Raw genomic sequence first — 20,053 nt, forward strand, 5'->3', positions numbered from 1 at the left:
TAATATTTCGTAAAGAGAAATCAAAGCAAATGTGATCCTAGGACTAATGATGAACGCTGTTGACTGGAGGCTCACGTTTCGTGCGCGCTTCTGGGGGCGAGCGAAGGACACTCGCATCATTGGATTGCTCAGAAAGTCGTTTCACATTTATTTTTGTTTTTATCTTTCACTGAGCTTTCTTTTCTATTGCTGAGATTTTTTTTTTCTATCTTTCAGTCAACTCCTCTCTGACACGCCATTGACGTTATTTTGAAATGATGCTGCGCCACATAACTAGCCTGTTGCTGGGCGAAGACAGATTTACAGGAACCGTTACAGGAATGAGCCGCGTGGGTTCGCTTCCATTCGGAGGAACGTATTGACTTTTTGCACAACTATAGTATGCAGAACACGGCCTATTTACATTTGAAATATTTTGCCATGTTGACATTGAAGATCTAGACAACTTATAACACAGTTAACAGTACGGATATTTGATGATACGTGACTTACGTTGCCCTAAGTAACACTCCATAATAAAACTGAGCGCTACTTTTTTATTATGATTTCAATTTGATTCTAGGAAATTCTTAAACAACTTTCCAAAAAACTGGGGTTTCTTATGATAACAAGTTTTCAAGTTTTTGAGAGGAAGCGCTGCTCTACGCCGCAAACAACTACGTGCACCACGCTGGCTTCCCTGTAAGCTAATTTTCTTTAAGTGTGCTGGTGACCTAAATTTCATTATATTTCTCTAAACAAAGCGCGCTTAACTTCCATGCCCTTAAAAATGCTGTCAAATACTTAGTAATGCACCTGAATATTGCTCGCACCCATTAATTTTTCTCTAAATGATATTAGCTTCAGGCTTCGTGAAGCGTAGTGCCTAATACTAAGGTGGAGAAGAGATTGTGGTTTTAAAAAGTATTCACACTCACATTTTTCATCGGATAATGCCCATGAGAAATGGGAAGTTTTTTAAATGCCACTGTGCTTAAATGCTAGATTTTGTCTGACTTTAATCATAAACATCAATGTGAAAGTGTGAGAGAATCACGAAAAATATTGTTTACGCAGACGTTGCCATCACGTGAAAGTAGTTTGAATTCATGCAGCTTATCTTTAAAGCTTTACTTTATTTAAATCTACTTTATCCTATAAGCACTATCTGAAAATGAATATAATGATTATTATGACACATGATCTTAAAAGTGCCTTTCAAATACCAATTCAAAGGATAGGCAAGAACGAAAAGATGGAAGCTTGCTTGAGAAATTCGTAAACATGGGGTGGTTGCCGGAGCCGAAGTTTCGACAGGTGGACTGCTCTTTTTGCACCCTTGAAAAATACTAGTCCGCTCGTCAAAACGTCGGCTCCAGCATCAACCTCCTGCTTACAAATGTCTCAGTCCGAATAGTAAGTGTGACAGCTACTTGATCATGACATCAATATTGGTACGTTCTGGTTAACTGATCTACGGCACTGGTAGCAATTCGGCATTTGGCGCGAAGACTTGCACCAATGCACTAAGATGTATGGTTACGTTAAAGAGCACCAGGTGGTTCAGTTTAATCCGGAGAGTCCCACCATCGCACGTAAAACGCCGGTCTCTCTCCCTCTCTCACCATTCTTTTGTTCTTTTCGCCACTTGCTTCTTTCCCGGAATAAATATCAGAAAACAGGACGTGCGTCGACTTCTGGAATCTTTCCAGCCGAGTCCGTGCAGTTGTACACGAAAACCTCACACTTTCCTTCCTATTCGCCTTCTCGCACGTCGGTTGCCTAACTACGCTCATTTTCAGCTGAACTCTTCTTCACGTGTCTTTGCTTTCTAAAGGCTTCTCTATTGCACGTCCACATCCGATTACTTCGCTTCGTATCCTTAATGCTTCTATGTGTCTCGAGAAAACCAAGCCCGACTACGGCATCCTCTTCCCCAACCGCGGTCAAGTGTCGCAACCTGCTCATTGTATCAGCTGACAGATGGCCGTCGACTTTGGAAACCTCTGCTCGGCACTCGGCACAGATCTCGCACACCGAACACACATCAATAGAGTAAGCAGCAGAAGCAGTAGAAGCAGCAGCGCTGAGTACCGGAGACAAATTGTACGCGCAAGGCTGCAAGGAGCCCGCATTGTGCGGTCACGGACTGCTCGGCGCCTAACACCTTCATTTGTCGGGGGCTCTGGGAAAACAGCAAGGCGTTTGAGTGCCCTTATCGGGTGGGAAAACACCCTGAAGCCTCGTAAACAAAACAGCTGCGAAAAGACGAGCCAGTTCTCAGTATCTATCTCGTAGCGCGTCCTTTCTTTTTTGTAGAAAACAACGTTTGTCTTTCTTTTCCCATTGGTCTGCAATCGACTCAGCTCTCGTCTTGCTGCCTCTGTATCTTTACCATCAATCAGAACACAAAGATGTGCTGTGTATGTCTCTCTTGTTGTAATATTATCGCGTTCTTCCAAACCCACCAAGAAGGAGCGAGTAGCTTTGCGAGTAACGCTTGTTTTCTGTCTCATTCTTCGTCTTTATTCTGTATTGTTTCACGTTCTAACTGCTCGATAAAAACAGCGACTTTACACCTACACGTGAGTGAGACCCAAGATTGCAACTCCTTTGCCTTTGGCACTATCTTTTGGGTGTCGAGCAGAGATCAATACGTCCGCTATATTTCTTTACGTATATAAAACTGTACATGGGGTCACCACAAGTTTCACGCGTCTTGCGTGTAAATTGTGATCTTTTTTAGGGGCGAAGCTCCTTTTAGTTTAACCTTGTCATGCGTCTCGCGTAACCGGGAGAAGAAGAGACGAGAAAGAAAAGAAGGGAGTATCTCCCGAACAGTATAATAGACGGCACTGTCTCATAGAAGTACATACAAACTGCAGTTGAGTGAAAATCTTCTAGATGGCGCCGTACCGCTACTCTCCGATTGGCTGCTGCAAGGTTTGTGCCTGGGTACGCGGAGAACGAGTGCCTCTGTATTCTGGATAGTCGCCGTACGTGGCGGATCGATGGTGGGGCATGGACAAAGCGGAGCGGCGGGTGCGTTGAAAACGCTTTTGCTCGGCTTCCTTGGCCCGCGTCTCGTCGTTGTTACCCGCGCGCCTTTTGCATTCTCGAACGCAATCAGACGCATGGATGCATGCACGTACGGACGGACGCACGGACCGGTGGACGGATGGACACTTCACCCCACTCATCATCACCGACTCCGTAGATATGCTGTGATTTTTATCGGGATATATTATTGCTCTTCAGAGCACTAGCACAAGTGAACATATATTTTTAACATACAAGCAATTAATGCATCTCTGTCTGTGCACCAACTTAGTGGGCATTGCATACATCACGGTGTTTTTTGAGGCCCGAAGCACCGTAGGGTGCAGGCTTGTTGGCGCGTCAAGTAGTGTCACGGTGTGCCATGTGGTCACGGTTCGTCGCGAAAAATTGTATGCGCCACATAAATTATGTAAATCCAACTACTAGCCACTGATTCACTAAAAAATGAGGACAGCTGTGATCCCAACAAATGTTCGATGATGTTCACGCTGCTGGAACACCCTTCCTTACATGGTCCGCGCATGCCCAGCTTTCTTTCTCTTTTTTATGATACTAGCTATAACATATTGACTCTATTTGTATATTATCGTTTTTGCTTTTCTTTGTTCTTTTATTAGATACTTTTCACTATTCTACCATTTTGATACCCTCCCTGCTTGGACTATGTGTCTGCAGTATTTCGCAAATAAATAAATAAAACAAAATTGCTATATAGTGTACAAGATCTTCTCTCCTATTTTTTTTCACTTGGCTCTCATTGCGTTCCACAGTGTAGTGTAGCCAACCAAGTACCTTTTGCAGCTGACTTACCAACAAGTTTCACTTCTCTTGTTCTCTTCATTTAGGCTTTGCGATCGAGAGTTACAATAATGTTCTCCATAAGTGCGGTTCGTGTCACTTGAAAAGTGACTTAATATCACCCCAAAAAAAATATCCGGAGGTGCCTGCCTATCCTAATCTTTTCAAAACTGCGAAGAGAAAAAGAAATATGTTTTTTTTTTCACAATAAGTACGCCATCAAGTTTAGGAAAATAAGCACGCTGCTGCAGCGAGTGACAACTCAGGCACGCAATATTTACACGCATACCCTGCGCAACGTGTTCTCCGAGAAATATTGAGTGAATGTTTTTGCTTTTAATGCGTGTGCATCACGTTATTCTCAGCTTTTTATGGGACCCCTTCTGACAACTAGCAGAGAAAAAGTGGCGGGTACAGAGCGATTACTAAAAAAATGGGAAGCATGTGTTGGTCTTGTCTAGTAATATCAATATGTACATTGCACGTACTGGTTATAAATAAATCTTATCCCTACAAACATGATGTCAATCCCGCGAGTAACTACAGACTAACGTGTCTTCTGTCATGCATGTTGAAATGCACTGAGATTCGGGCAGATTGCACGTCAAGTCAAAAATTTCTATTCTTGGTGGTAAAAGCTGCACTACTTGATCGACCGCTCTAAACACGTCAGTAATATACGTCCAGACATTCCCTCTCGTCGCGGCAAGGCTCCATATTTTAATGACGCCAAGGGTGAATTTAGTGTACCAGTACACTTTAACGTACAGTGATGGCTTTTGAGAATTTCAATACGAGACCAAACAGCCAAGATTCCGAAAATTCTCAACATAGGCGAGATTTCTTTTGCAGAGTATTTAAAAAATAAAGTTATCTAGAGATAGCTTTGCCCTCTTCTTATGCACAGTTGTACTTCTGCTGGAATTTCCTTTTATTTCATTTGTTTTCGACGAAAAACTACAGAACTCGTTGAATGAGAGCACACTGCGTAGACGGGGACAGGATAGACAGGAACAAACGCTTGTCCTTGTCTATTCTGTCCGCATCTACGTGGTGCGCTGTCATTTCAAATAATCATGTATCACCAACTCGCTGAATCAACTCTATTTACAAACTTAGAAACTCGTCGCACCCTGTTACGTTGCGTCTCCAATGAAGCCCTTTGTCATTGCTGGAGACGTTTGAGACCTTGAAATAAATATGATGTTTAGTCGTTGCTTGAGTTTTCGCATTATAGAAAATAGTATGGTGGTTGTCGTGTTGTCGCCACTGCTTCAGTGGGAGGGAGTTAAAGCAGAGACGGCGGCATGGTCCCTTCGGTCATCGTTTCGTTATTCCCTACAAGGTCAATTAAGCAGTTGAGCCCACAACAAAGTGTCATGTTACTTAAAGTTTAGGTCTGCGCGCTACTATATGACGCAATGGGGGTGGCGCCGCACCAAGTATTCAGCCGCTTCTGCATTTGTCAAGAGTGAGCATCGTCAACGAGGATCAATCCGATTGGCTGACTGAGCAACATCAGACGAGTCATGTCGGCTTCAAAAGTGAAGGCCCAAAATTGATCAGCCTTGTGGCGGCAGCTGGTATGATTAGTATCAGCTAGAGAAATACTTAGCGTTGCATCTACGGTCTTCCGGGACTCGGTGGACTGACCGTAGAAGGTGAAATGTGGGAATAAATTGAGAACGGAAAACGGTGCAAGCAGTGGCTAGTAAGAGGACAACTCTTACCCGCTCAAAGCTCCCTTGGTGCAGTGTGTTTCGCTGAAATTATGGCCCGAATTATTATTCTAGTTACAGTCTAGTCTCTCTAACATAACATCAACAAATCATTTCACGGAAACATTAGGCTTAGTTACGAAGACACCTACGGTATGTGATGTGCCGTCTGCTGTAACTATGAGTATGGTACACTAAAAGCACATGAATCGGGATTTCACGCGACCGGAAAATAATGTCCCAGTTGAGCGACCTTCGAATTACCGATAGCACCAAAAAACAATAAACAGACGTCTACTACTATACGTCAATACACTATCGTTTTCTTTATGAACACGCAAATTCTCTACTTACACTCTCTGTAAAAGCCGGAATTTTCGCCCCTTGCGACTTAGTTCACAATGTGACCATGGCTGAACACCTCCTTGTCCTAACTAACTTGAAAAGTCGTTACCAGCGTTACCGTATGGTTTGCGTTAATGCCAATGGCTATGCAAACTGCACGGTTTGGTTCGCTTGTCCACGAACGCCGTTCTCGCTCCTTTAAGTCACTCATTTGATGCGCATCGTAATCGGTGCGCTCCTAGAATTGTCTGAATTAACAGGGATACGGCCGAATATGACCGAATGAAGGAGAGTTTGATGCCATTGAACAGTAAATACGATTGTCCGAAGTATCCGTTTTTTTTTTTTTTTTTCAAATGAACGGGTGTCGAAATGACGAGCTTTTGCTATATATCACAGCTAGTGACTGCAATTCACGTTGCTATAGACCGCGCGCTTGCCGAATACATCGACTTCTCGGAACACTGTCTTTCAATTTATCGCATTAATTTAGCGCATTGTTTCGCCCTATATAACATGACACTTCAACTGCATATTTTTGGTTTATTATGCTTCCTTTTGTGTCGTCTTGCAATAGTCAACTGAAATAGCGCAGAACTGTGTGTTTCATTAAGCTATGTTTGCATTAACCCTGCGCCACGTTTTCGTCATTAGCATTACAAACGTATAAGGATTGTATTACATTTGCATCCAATTGCATAAACGTTTCCATTGTCAGCGTTACGTCCTTTGAGCTTCACTATCACATTTGTTTAAACAAAAACGGTGATTTGATTAAGCAAAATTCTACTGAATGCGTGTGATTCGATAGTTTATTGTGTGTGGTGAGCGTAGCGAGGCGGTGTCACACAAGCTCTGTACCCCCACCCCAAAGCTTTATTGTCGCAATAGCTTAAAGAGCGACAAATTACCAATTCGAAGAGGTGCCACCCCTACACCCCGAAATCAAGAAGGTGCCCCCTACCCCCCGAAAAAATTTCAGCCTACGCCCGTGATAGAAGTCGGCATTAAAGCTTTGAGAAAATGAACCATAAAAAATGGCACACATGAACCATTCTACTTTGCTTTCTCCTAATTAATATCTTTAACGTGATCAAGTGCTGAACGCTTTGATTTTTTTCCCTAAACGAATATCATTATTTTGAAATCATGTAAATTCTGCTTAGTGAAACTTGCGCAACGAGCTATTTTTTTGTTTCTTTCTTTGTTTTAAGCGCACATAAAACGCTATCAAGAACTCCAATTACAGTTAACTAATATTGTGAACAAGACGCGATCAGCTGTAAAGCGAGTATCCAAGAATCAGCTTCTGCAGGAATCAGCTTCTATCGGGAGATAATAAAATCAACTTGTGCGAAAGCAAGCTCGGACTTGCAATTATTTCTTTGTCGCCAAGCCAGCAAAAGCAGGTCTTGCCATGCGTTTGACGTGCCGCTTCATCCACGAGGCACGCTCTGCAAAACAAGCGAGATAATCCTGCCTCACAACAAGAAAAAGAAGGTTACGGCCATAGCGCTGTCGTCCAGCTCACATCAGAGAAGTGAGACATTCCTGTATAAAAGCGAAATCGCAACGCAGTCGAAGGGCTGTAACTTGTTTAGTAAGGTTATCTTTCTGAGGTCCGAACTCGCGAAGCTTTACCCTCGTTAATCCTCTTCGCCTTTGGCTGGTTGTCATCGCCGATGATACGTTCAGCGTCACGGCTGACTATAATCTTTGTTGCGATAAATTTTTTTTTTAGCAAAAAGATAGAAATGTGGGTCAGTCGGTAGTTCATGTTCGTTCAGCGAACTGTGAGCGCGGGAACGCACAAAATACGGGGGAAGAAGCGCTCGTGCTGTCTGGTTCTTCCTTTGTCTTTCGTGCGTCCCCACGCTGCGAGTTCGCTGAACGAATATAGCATTCATTTAGAGCAGTTGATGCCTTAATGTAGATTTTTTTTTCTTTTGAATACAAGCTCGGCTTATTCAGTAGCACATTTTCAACGCGCGCACTAAAACTTGATTAAATGTCAAAACAAACGGTCTGGTCTAATGAGCTGAGTTGAAACATCCGCTTTGATTCACCAACTCAATATACAAAGGTCTCATCAAGAGACCCCCTGGTCAGTTATAAAGAAACAACTCAGCACTGCAGGTTAGCAAGGGCACTGCACCCGCCACCAGACAAATAGTTTATTGGGAAGATGCACACTCGAAAATTGGCGAAGCTTGCATCAAGTCGCGCAAGGCTTGAAACAGCGAAGCTGGACATTTATGAAGTCGAATCTGGTTGCATCTAAGTTGTAGTAACAAGGCTTTAGCTTTGTGATGCTAGGTTCTTTTGTAGATTTCTTCTCAGCGCAGATAGGTTCGAGTTGAGCCACAGACAGTCACAGACACGACGCGGATGCCCAAACTTCTGACTCACGAATTCCCGCTGAAACCGAGTGGTCACGCCTCCCATAGATCTACGGGCACATCTTCGTTCGCGTAGGCCTCTCTCTCATTGCTTCGGGGTTTTCTTGCAGCCGCCGCTGGCTTTCCCGTCCCTTAGTAATTTCTCGTTGCCCGTACCGCTGAGGCACTCTGTACAGATGCTTCAGCAAAGTCAATACGTGCAGCCTTGGTATTTAGCACTTGGTTAAAACCGACGCTTCGTTAAAGTTTTTTTTTCTCAATCACTGCTTACGCCTGTCATCAAAATATTGACTCTTGCTTGCCATTTGTCTGCTTCCTTCATCCCATTCAGTAGCCCAATTTTGAGTAGCGGGATTTGCCTAACTTTTCTGGTGCACACCTTCATGTTCCTAGTTTTTGTGCCCATCAAAGTTTTACGGCCGGCTTAAAAAAATTTGCTGTTAAAAAATTTTACAGAAAGAATTAGTTTTTAGAAAAATTACTCTGGCTCAACTCATTGCGAGATCTCTGAATGGTAGAGATGGTTGTCCAATGAAGGAAAATGACAATTCATAACAAAATGTTCAATAAATTCACTTCCTCCTCTACGAGCTATGCGTTTTAAAAACAAAAAGTTAATTTTTCGCCCCATCCTGCTTGCACAACTGACGAGACATCTTTCTACTACGAAGACCAAATAAAATACCTTGCAAGCTAGTTTTGTTTTTTGGAAGAACCTCAGGTATTGATCATTAAGCAAGCTTATCGTTACGCATAAATATGGGAACGGAGCTATACTATTGCTACCACCACCTACAACGGTTAAGTTTTCATGTATGACAAAAGTGTTAGTTCAGTCACTGTGGAAACAAATACGTGTTAAAGTCCTAAAGAGAGACGCAATAAGGGAATCAGGTAATAAAACACACAAGGGCAGGGATATTTATTGCACCAATTAAATGAGTCTGCAACGCTAACCTTTACCTCAGGGATTTTGGCAGCACTTTACTAGTCTGCAAATATTGATATATTTCAGTTTATTACGTGGTCGTCTGACTGACTTTTTCCAGAACCTTCTTCCTTTTTTACTGTTATTTGCGCACTGAAGAGATGGATCTTATGCTCGTTGCCATAGAGAATGAATGCCAGTTGTTGGACACTGGAAATCTCTTCAAAAATACGACTGGTTTCACTTCTTTCTGAAACTGTTCCGATCGTTCGTAATCCTTTTCGTGTCCCGTTTAAGGACTCCCGCCTCGAACAAAAAAGTCACCACACACGATACCCCGTAAGGCGGCAAAGTGGCCACACCTACGAAGCCAATTTTGGCGCAATACAACTTGCGTGAGACGAATCGTTAGGAACGAAGCGAAGCTCGCCCATGTTTGCAAACGTGCCGCCATGCAAAGGTGAAATGCGTCACGAAGCAAAATAAAAAAAATGATTCGCGTCCGTTTTCCACCACGATCGGCTCGATAAAAGCTTAGCTGTTTCGCAACAAAAACGTGCCGCGAACGGTACAGTTAACTGCCGTTGCGAAATCAGAAAACCCTTATAGTTTTACACCCGATGAAGTTGTTCTTACTGTCTTGCCTTCGGTAATTTTGACAGGCTTTCGTGAACAGCCCTATTGTAAGGGGGCTGTCCCAAAGCTTGTAGAACCATCACAGAACAGAGCAAAACATTAGGTTGGGGTGCTCAGTTCCAAGACTCGGGTTCGATTGCTGACCAAGGTGGCCCCATTTCTATGGGTCTAAATGCAAGAGCACACTTTAACAGAGAGCGAGAAACATTCAATGGTTCCATTTTGTGATTCCTGATTTTCCACGTATATGACTCTGTTTAAAGAGACGCGTAAACTCTCTTTGGAGAGTACTATTATACTCCCGTCGGAGAGTCGTGAGAGCCAACAGAGTCAACGCGTCTCTTTAAAGAAAGGCATATATGTAACAATACAGGACTCAACGAAAAGACTAATACGTACTCTGCTTTTTTTTGTGTGTGTACCCTTGTACCTAAATTTAGGTGCACGTTCAATAACCTTGAGTTATCGAAGGTAATCCAGATCACTCCTCTGCAGCAGATCAAAATCATGCAGCGTGGTTTTTACAGGTATAACCCCGTCAACCAAACTTAAATTGACAGTAAGTTTAAATTATTCTCCATCATTTTCGTGCTTATACTCGTTATGTAGCGATGATGTTGATGCATTTCGTTTTATGCTCAATTGTTGATTAACGCAGGAGCCACCCTCTAAGCATGCCTTATTTATGCTTACTGAGGTTGTGCCCCGCCGCGGTGGTCTAGTGGCTAAGGTACTCGGCTGCTGACCTGCAGGTTGCGGGTTCAAATCCCGGCTGCGGCGGCTGCATTTCCGATGGAGGCGGAAATGTCGAGGCCCGTGTGCTCAGATTTGGGTGCACGTTAAAGAACCCCAGGTGGTCAAAATTTCCGGAGCCCTTCACTACGGCGTCTCTCATAATCATATGGTGGTTTTGGGACGTTAAACCCCACAAATCAATCAATCAATCAATCAATCAATCAATCAGCTTACTGAGGTTGAGCCTTTCTCTGCACTTACGCTCATGCTACGTGAAAATTTAGTGCTTTCCGTCATCTCATGTAGTTCTTTTCTACTTGCGTCTGAACATTGTAGAAGCAGGAAATGTTACCTAATTCTAGCAGAACAGATATCAAACCAAAGCATAAAAAATACTCGAAAATGACGCCCATTTCGATTATCACTTTAATAACATCTTCCACTGAGAGAACAGCTCTAAGTCTATCACTTACCGGACTAACCTCGAAACATGACCGCAGGAAACTTTCACTTGCCTTGCTTCCCACACTGTGTATAGTGTTTGCGTGAAAACCCTGATATCAGTATAGCCGTGTGTGATGACTTCACCTTAATTAGAAAACTAATACAAATGCGATGCGTGGTGGGTAGGCTGTGAGTTCGTATTACTTTACTCATTGTATTTGCTTATGATAATTTTGGAATGTCTATATCGTAGTTGGACTTCAGGTTTCAGTCATGGCCGCTAATGGAAATATTTGATTAAGGCTGTACTTCACGCCTAAATAAGCGTTTCTCTTTCTCCACTGCATGCAAGTCAATTTTTCATAGCAAATTTAACCAACGAAAACCATATAAGGGTAAATGGTCGATTCAAGCTATACAGAGAAACTATCCGGGTTGTCAAATCATTATCGCACTAATTCGTTCAATGCATATTAAGGAAGTAGCAACAGAGTTTTTCTTCCTGTGACAAAACGATAAAAAATGCAATAGACAAACTAGCACGGTGATATACTTGCACTGCAAAGAAACAAAATTGATGAATAGTTAGAGCACGCGAGTACTCGTTTCGAAAATGCCTCCAAGTTTTTCTTCAGATGAGAATTTCCGGTGCAAGCGCGTTGGCAATCATCTTCTCAGGCGAGTTGCACGCAGTTTTAACACGACAGCGTCAAAGCGTTAGTTCCGCAGAAATTCCGGTGTCCACGACGGTGTCGCTGATTGTCAGCGAGAACTCGAGATCGATTCGAATAAATAACTAATAGAATACCATCGATCCAAATTGTAATTGAGCACAGGCCTTCTAGGCGGCAAGCAGGGGCTCAACCCTGGAGACACGTCAGTGCTTACAGTTGCTTTGTAAAAGAACACTGTAAGAATGCCATGTAGTACAACGGAGTCTCCTTGGCGCATGCCACATCGTGTGGCAAAACTGTAGAATCGTACCAGAAACCAAAACATAGAATTTACACAACGAAAGAGTGCTTTGAAGCGGCCCACCCGTTACAACAAGTGCGCCTGGCACCTTGTGGATGTGTAGTAGGTACTTCGCCAACCTGCGAAAGGAATAATTATGACGTAATGGGCACTTTGCGACTGTACTCGATGTAGGCATTCTAGGATAATTTGAAACAACCAGCGTTACTGTCGCACACGTTCCTTTCTTTGAGTCAGGGTTCAAGGCGACGCAAGCGGGGCCCGGCTGCGATACTGCATTCTTCTCTTGAAGCTGAACCTTAAGCGTCCTACATTTTTTTTACGCTCGCACATAAGAGGTTGCCTTCTAAATATTTTGATATAAAATAAAATATCCTTCAAGTTTTCTTTCAATAGATAAACGCGGAAAGTGTGACGAGCACCTAATGCCTGCCATCACATAAATGGGGCGGCGCAAACGCGGACAAAAGGCAAACAAATGAGGCAACGAGAAACGCACTGGTGCTGTTTTGTTCTCTTCTCTTGTGTTCGTGTTTCTCATTTTTCTTCTGTCCTTCTTTTATATAGAACCCTTGCCAGCATTGTCAGTTCTCTTTCACTTTAGCGTCTGCACCGCACAGCTAGCTATCACGCCCAAATGCGACTGCTGTGAATTCAATAAGGATATGCCCCGATCGAAAGTAGATAGCGTTGACTATGCTGTTTGCTTATCGTTGTTCAAAGCGTGCTGTTTTTTTTTTTTTTTGTCGAGCAATTCACGAGATAGCTGCAACGTCTGCATTTCCTGCATAATTAGAGCGTGACTCTGCAGCTCGTTCAAATCTTTTACGGGGTTCAGGTACAATGCCTTGCATCCATTTGGTAAAGGAAGCGTCAGACAATTTTTTTCTATATGTTTTTTTCTACGTAAATAATTACGCATTTGTTGTTGTTGCTTTTTCATACCATTAAACCTGATATGAGATTCTTCCTTCTGATGGGGACTGTAAACCTCAGGGACAATTTAAAGCGTCAAGAATCAATATCACGTCACCTGTAATATATATATATATATATATATATAGTTTGTTATTTATTTATTTGTGTATTTGCTTATGTTTGTTTTATGTTCGTACGGGAGGAAAAAAGTGGCCACAAAACAATCGCATTTATTTTTCCCATTTCACCTATACATGCACCCAGTGAGAACTTTTTGAAGATAAACTCGTCAGATCATGATGTTCGAATGGCAATGACAAATCAGTCAAAACAATGGGATGGCTGTTCTATTACGTCAATAGACCAAGAGTGAGCATTTTATTTATTGATGGGCAGAGAGCTCTACCTAATTTAGAGGTTGATTTTGTTTTCTACTCTGAACCGAGGAATGAGGACGAGAATAAAAGGTTTAAACGATGAAAGTGAAGGAAGCGTATGCGTATGTACCTGTCCGCCACGTTAGGGCAACGTTAAAGTTGTGCATTCAATCCTATGAGCTGATCAAAGACTAAATCCGCTCCTGTAACCACAGCTGTGCAGTTGGGGTGAGACCATTAGCTGAACGGCATCTCATTTGATAACTATCTGTGATCAAAGGTTGAAAAAGAATACATCATTTCCAGTAGTTATCATACCGATACTTCTTACACGCAATTCCGGCTAATGCAGGGAATGAATATTCTAAACCCAATGCAGTACATTCACGAAGGCTGAAAAGAAGTTATATTAAAATTTTTGAAGTTGAAATTAATTCAGCAAAAGGCAAGAAAGTACAATTTTTCAAGTTAACCAGCGAAAAAGCATAAAAGCTTGACAAGGCACCTGCCTACTCCATTCTCAAAATCACACCAAAATGACACAATTCTTAGTGTAAAATTAACAGTGAACAAAAAAACAAGCATTACGGAAGAATTGCTGCGTGCAAGTCACACGTGTATATCTTTAAAAAAGGTGACATCAATAGGCAGTTCACTTGACTAACAAATTAAAATAGTTTGAATAACATACCTAAACGCCAAGGTAATTCTCGTAGCAAAAAAAAAATAATGCACTCGACACGTGAGGCTTCAAGAATTTAAGAAGAAGAAATACGTTAGAATACGAAACAATGTTCATAATGATGGTGATTATGTTTGCGTAGATAGTGTGACTGTATCGTCATTTTAAAAGTGCAGTGAGAGTCTATACCCTCAAAGTGGCTATAGTAGTATGTTCTTCAAGAAAATGTGGAATCTGGTACAATGGTTTCTGAATGCCAGAATTTGTGCGTGGTCTTTTTTTTTTTCTATACGCCCTGCCGGAGGTTGTGACTGTGGTCACTCGAACGATGCCTATGATAAAGCCATGCATGATCAGATCGCACCTGTTGATAAATAAGCGTTACCAGTTTATGTTTTATGGATTGTTTATCGTTAAAATTTCATATTCATATTTCTTAAATAGAAGTGCACTGCGATTCCTGAACGATACCACTAATATTAGTCGTATAGATTTTTGTGAAATATAAGTTTTATCAATTATTGTTCTACTTGTATTCTCATATACAAGACAACAATAATTGAGATGCGAATGAACAAGTGCGTAACATAGTTGTTTTTTTTTTTACCATAAGGAGTACTCCTCGTAATTTGCAGATGATGCCGGTGGATCTAGAAATTTTGGTACGGATGTGATCAGTGTCTAAAGACCAGTCTAAGTGTTCTTGAAAAGGTATCCCTAAAAGCTCATGCGCTGTGACACGTTCAATTTTCTGCCTTTAGAAAGTTATTGTAGGTTCGCTTGCGATAGTATTATTACGGGGACTCGCAGAATACTTATGACTTGCAGAATACAATGAATACTTTGTTTTTGGTTCTTCTAAGTGTAATAAGTGAATGAGAAAGATTGTGAGCCAGTTATGTTCAAGTATTGCTCTTCGTTCGTTCGACGTGAATCAGCTTGCTTAAATCTTCTAAACTTGAACTTCTCGAATGCAACAGGTTCAAAGAAAGTTCGGTGTTGCGGTTTCCCTACATGTAAAAAAAGGATTTTTAAGCACTGTTGAGAACTAATTAAGCGTGCAATAATTAATACTATAAAGCATTAACCTTGGGGAAGCTTTTTACGATTATGGCCATTAAGTCACTAAATCTGTTTCAAGAGCCTTCGACAGCGAAGTTTTTCTTTAATTTAGGACATGCACTTAATGCCATACGGCTTCCTTTGGCGAATTTCTCAAAAAACAGTCGTGCACAACCGCTACAGCTTTAGCAAACGTGTAATCTTAATCACGTAACTGTCAGTGGTGCAAAAGGACAGCGAAAGTATAGTTTTGGCGAGCTTCCTCTATTAATTTTTACATTTACATATGGCAGGTACAAAAGGTGTCAAATGGAGACATGTGCAAACTCTCTTGGCTTGGTACTTATCAAAAACTTTCCTTCTCGCTTGCACAGATGGCAGCACTAACAGTTTCTAAAACACTTGAACAGCTCATAAATAGGAGGTAAAAGAAACAAAGCAGCCCCCACAGATTATATTTTACATGGTAGTGCAGCAGCATCTGCAAGACAGCGGGGCGGACCAGAATAGTCAAAGATTCTGTACTTCATTGGCTTAGCATCTCTGATGCGTAACGGTTCTCCTCAATGATGCAAGTGCATAGAATGAACGTTCCCTATCGTCTACATTCATTTGAGACTTGAAGCGTGGCTTGCTTAAAAAAAGTACTGTCAGCCTTTGGGAAATGTCGACGGAGTGACTAATGCAGTGTTGTTTCTCTGTGAAGAACACCTGAAAAGAATCTTCGTTTTCATATAAGATTTCATTAAACAGTTGTGTTACAGCAGCAGATGCATTAATAACACTTATAAGCGTAATGCTTGCTTAATAATACCTTTCTAGCATTGATTTCATGAGTGTTCTCAAGCCTGCTGTTGGTTACAGTGGGATAACTCATAACTTCAGATAGTTCGTGATAAGCTGCACCAATGCTTACCCGTGGCTGTAGAATGACACTCGTTTTATGAAGAAATAGAAGCTCCCTTGAATGACTGTTCGTCGCTCAGAAAGATGCATGATGACATTGAAAAACGGATATTTGAGCTCTCATCCCTGGAATATACTTAATTTGGCGCTACCCTTCTCGCGAAATAGATGCTTTGAACATCCGCAAGACAGATTATTAGTATTTCATCATTTGAATTTACGCTCATTCTGTGCCCATTAGATACACAGCACAAATGTCAGCATTATTAGGCCAACATCGCTTTTTATAGCTTCTTGTCGGCAATGATCATAATGCCAGACGACAAGAATCACTCCAGTGCAGCGTGTTACATTGTTCACTAACCTTATCGTGAAAATCTGTGAACGCTCCGCTCACGATGACTTCTTGAACACTGTGGTCGCTCGCTTGTGGCTTACCGTTCAACGTGAATTAAATTAGCATTGAGTTTCGACACAACACGCCAAGTTATGGCCCAGTCATTAACAGGGCGGTTTAAACTAACCACTCCTGACTTGGCATCCACGTTTTCTCGAAACCGATTCCCCGTCCATGTTCAAGCCACTTGGCTCATCCACGCGGGATGTGTGAGTTGAAACCGTCTGTTCGCGAGTGCAATCTTGGTTTTGTCTGCCACCGCGGCATGGCTCCAGCCGCTGGACGGGCTCTCTTCGGCCCCAGGAGCGTGGCAAAGACATGCAGAGAGAATGGCCGTGGGAGGTCGGGCTCACCTGAGTGCTGCCCGTGTTCTTGCCGCCGGTGACGGGCGTGAGCAGGCGCTCGCAGTAGGAGCCCTCGAGGAAGAGCACGCCCGACGGCCGGGTCGTCGAGTCGTTCTCGTAGTAGAACAGCAGGTTCTGGTAGAGCACGAACCAGCGGAGCTGCCAGCGTGCGCTGTCCGCCGTGCGCTTGCAGAGGTAGCCGCGCAGACAGTTGTCGTGCAGCGCTTTCTCGGACAGCGACAGCAGCTGTGCATCGTTCATGCGCAGCGCTCGCTGCATGGCCCCCCTCGCTCAGCCGGCCCGCCGACGACGACGCAGCCACATGCACCCCCTGCCGTCGGTTGACGTCCTTCTGTTGCCGCCTCCGCCGGCCGCCCGCGCCATGGGGCGCCGCGTGCCGACGTTGACGACCCGCCGATGCCTGTTGGACCTGGCGCTCACCGACGCTGCTTGCTGCCGACGCTGCACGGACGGCTTCGGGGTTAGGGGGGAAACCCGCTGCTGGAGCTGGTGTGCAGCTGCCGCCGCCGCCGCCGCTGTCGACGCGATTGCCGTCGCCGACGAACCTCGGTCGATGCCAGCACGCGAGCCCCTGGCGGCCGCCTCTTCTCGCCGTCACGTGGGGGGAGCAGCCTCCGCCTCCCCCGGCATCTTCCGACTCACCTGGACGCGCCTCCTCTTCTGCCTCCCCTTCCGCTCCTCCCGGTCACCCGTGCGGCACACCTCCGCGCCCCCTTCCTTCCCGTCGCACCTGTGGGATCGAGAGGGAGGAAAGGCGTCCCGGTCCTTGCTCAGCCAGCCCTTCTGACACGGATAACGCCGGCCCCTCCGATGGGCAGATCTGGGTTAGGACGCCACTATCTGTGTCACCGGGACTACATCGTCGCTCTTTGTGTCGGCCGACGGTGACTCGACCCTCGCAAACAAACGGAAGGTCTTCGCTTAGACTCGCTAAAATTAAGGCGTTCGAAGTCAACAAGCCCAAGTTCACATCAATTACACTTTTTTATCTACGTGTATTTTACTTGCGAAACTTATCACACCACGCGAAGCCTATTGCGAGATCATTTCAAAAAACAGTGCTTTTTTTTTAAATCCTAAAGCAAGCAAAAAGATGCAAAACCGAAAATGAGAGTTAAATTGCTGGACATGTACGGCTAGCAAGAGAGAAATTTTTTTGTTTACTTTTTGTCTTCTAACTTTACCATTCCTTATCTCGATCATATAGTGTGTCATCTCATGAATCTAATGTTACCTTGAACAATTTATTATCATTGTGCAAGCTGATGCTTACACAATGCGGTGCGTTCTTACTCTCCCGAGAAAATCAAGGTTCGAATCAACAAAGGTATCTATTCGTAAGTGCTACTCGCTATTCATTGTTCGGTGGCATTCGCTCATACGGCCTGCATCAGTGTTGGCCATGATTATCTCTCACGTGCAATCGTAGCATAATAAACTTTCATTATAATGAGCGTTGCATACTTCCATCTCAATGTCGACGTTTTATTGAACTCCTCAAAAAAGATCCTAACAAAAAAAAAACGTGGCTCTTGATCTTTAGTCTTCTCCGCACAATTGCTCAATATGTGGCAAAGCACGCTCTACAGGAACAAACCTTCAACTTGATAGGTTTGTGCTTTGTATTATAAAGACTGCTAAAGATTACTTGGCATAAACGATGATGCGAGCACTGAAAGCACGTAGGCTTTGAGCAAAAGGGGCAAAAGCTGCAAAAGTGGCTATTCTTGAAACTCGTGGGTGGCGCTTAAGCGGGGACATCTTGGCCGCTCCAGATCCATATGGGCGCGCGCCTCCGCACGCTAGCGACACAGCCGTCGACCCTCGAATGAAATTGCTAAGAAGGTGGAAAAGAAAACAACTCATTATTTGTACGAAGGCACAAGAAAATTCTTACGGATTTTTCAGAAAGAAACTCTCCTTTGTTACCAAAAAATTGTTCCTGGCCCTGGTCCTTTTTTTAACCCTTCCACCACCTTGCGGGTTTCTGCAGAACTCATTTTTGTTGAAATTGTTACGAAAAAGAAAAAAAAAACGCGAACACCATGTTCAGAAATAACAGTAAGAAAGTCACCTGACTATATCACCGGCCGGGTTTTCGTCGTCGTGAGACTCGCGTGTATAACATGCTCGTCGTGATTCTCATATCGCGAGCTCATCAGAAGTCATCGATTTGTCTGATAATTCTCTGCACAAACGGCTGGGCTCACAATGCTTCCTTCACCATCGCCGAAATGTAGCATCATTTATTGCTGCGTCAATTTCGCGTACCCTATAGCTATTTGGGGCTATGTTTCGCATTAATAATGAAGTGCAAATGATTACAAAAAACTAAAGTTGAAATATTACTTCATGCATCATTAGCCTCTTTACATAAAGCATGATTTCAACTTTTCCACAAAGCTTTTGGAGGACAATGAGGTCGTGTGTTTGTGCAGGCTTCTGTCATAATTTTGACGCATCTAGCATGCAAGTTGCAATATAGATCTGCTGGAAGAAAGCAGCATGTCTTTTTTTTTTCAACATCTCCAGATGGCTTTCTGTGCAAGGCACTTTCTCCCATTGTTCACCTTTAATTCTTTATATTTTGAAAAGAAATAAGCTTTGCACATTTCATGAATAATAATAAGGTAATGTAATCACGTGCCTGTAATCGGGTTTTGAAATATAAAGAAAACGGATATCTCCACAGTTTTCTTTTCTGTCACTCATGGGTTGGTGGGTGGAAGGTTCGACAAGGTGTGACGTCGCTATACATTTCTCCATGAAATTAAAGCAAATTATCACCATTCTTACCATCGTCATCATCACCATCATAATTATATGTTATATCAGTCACAGGACGAAGGCTCCTTCCAATAATCACAGGTTTACCCTATCTTGTACGAGCTATTTATATTTTGTGCCTTGAAACTGCTTAATTTCGTCACACCATTTTACCATACGCTGTCTTTGACAAAGTTTCTCATGTCCTAATATTCACTTCTTTGATTTAACTGAGCGTCGATTACTTCTCCTACAAATTACGCGATTTGCCCAGTGTTTATTATCGCTTCCTAATTTTCAGACAAAATACCGGTGATCCCTGTTTGCTCTCTACTCCATGGCGCTCTCTTTATATTTTTTACAAATGTTACGCCCATACTTTTAGACGTGTTAGATGTTTTCAATTTTAGTGTGTTGCAGGCTTCCTAGCTAAATTAATATTATTGTGCTACTGAAACGTAGTACAGTTCATTACGTCGTTCATGACACGACGTATTGGACTCATCGAAAAAATTCAAATCACCTATACTTGACAACAGTAATTCTGTGAATTTATTAAGCAC

The 20,053-nt window shown here is 43.0% G+C and overlaps 1 protein-coding gene across 1 annotated transcript in view; it reads right to left on the bottom strand.

Annotated features, from left to right (window-relative positions):
* Positions 1-17,197, bottom strand: part of LOC142788282 (ras-specific guanine nucleotide-releasing factor 1-like) — a 354,601-nt gene extending 337,404 nt beyond the window's left edge. Inside the window, exon 1 of the mRNA XM_075884883.1 lies at positions 16,713-17,197. Within this exon, the coding sequence (XP_075740998.1) occupies positions 16,713-16,982 (270 nt within the window). The 5' untranslated portion in view covers positions 16,983-17,197. The remainder of the gene's footprint in view (positions 1-16,712) is intronic.
* Between the last annotated feature and the right edge of the window lie 2,856 nt (positions 17,198-20,053).

Source organism: Rhipicephalus microplus, unplaced genomic scaffold, assembly GCF_043290135.1.
Source record: "Rhipicephalus microplus isolate Deutch F79 unplaced genomic scaffold, USDA_Rmic scaffold_52, whole genome shotgun sequence".
NCBI classification, from domain to species: Eukaryota; Metazoa; Arthropoda; class Arachnida; order Ixodida; family Ixodidae; genus Rhipicephalus; species Rhipicephalus microplus.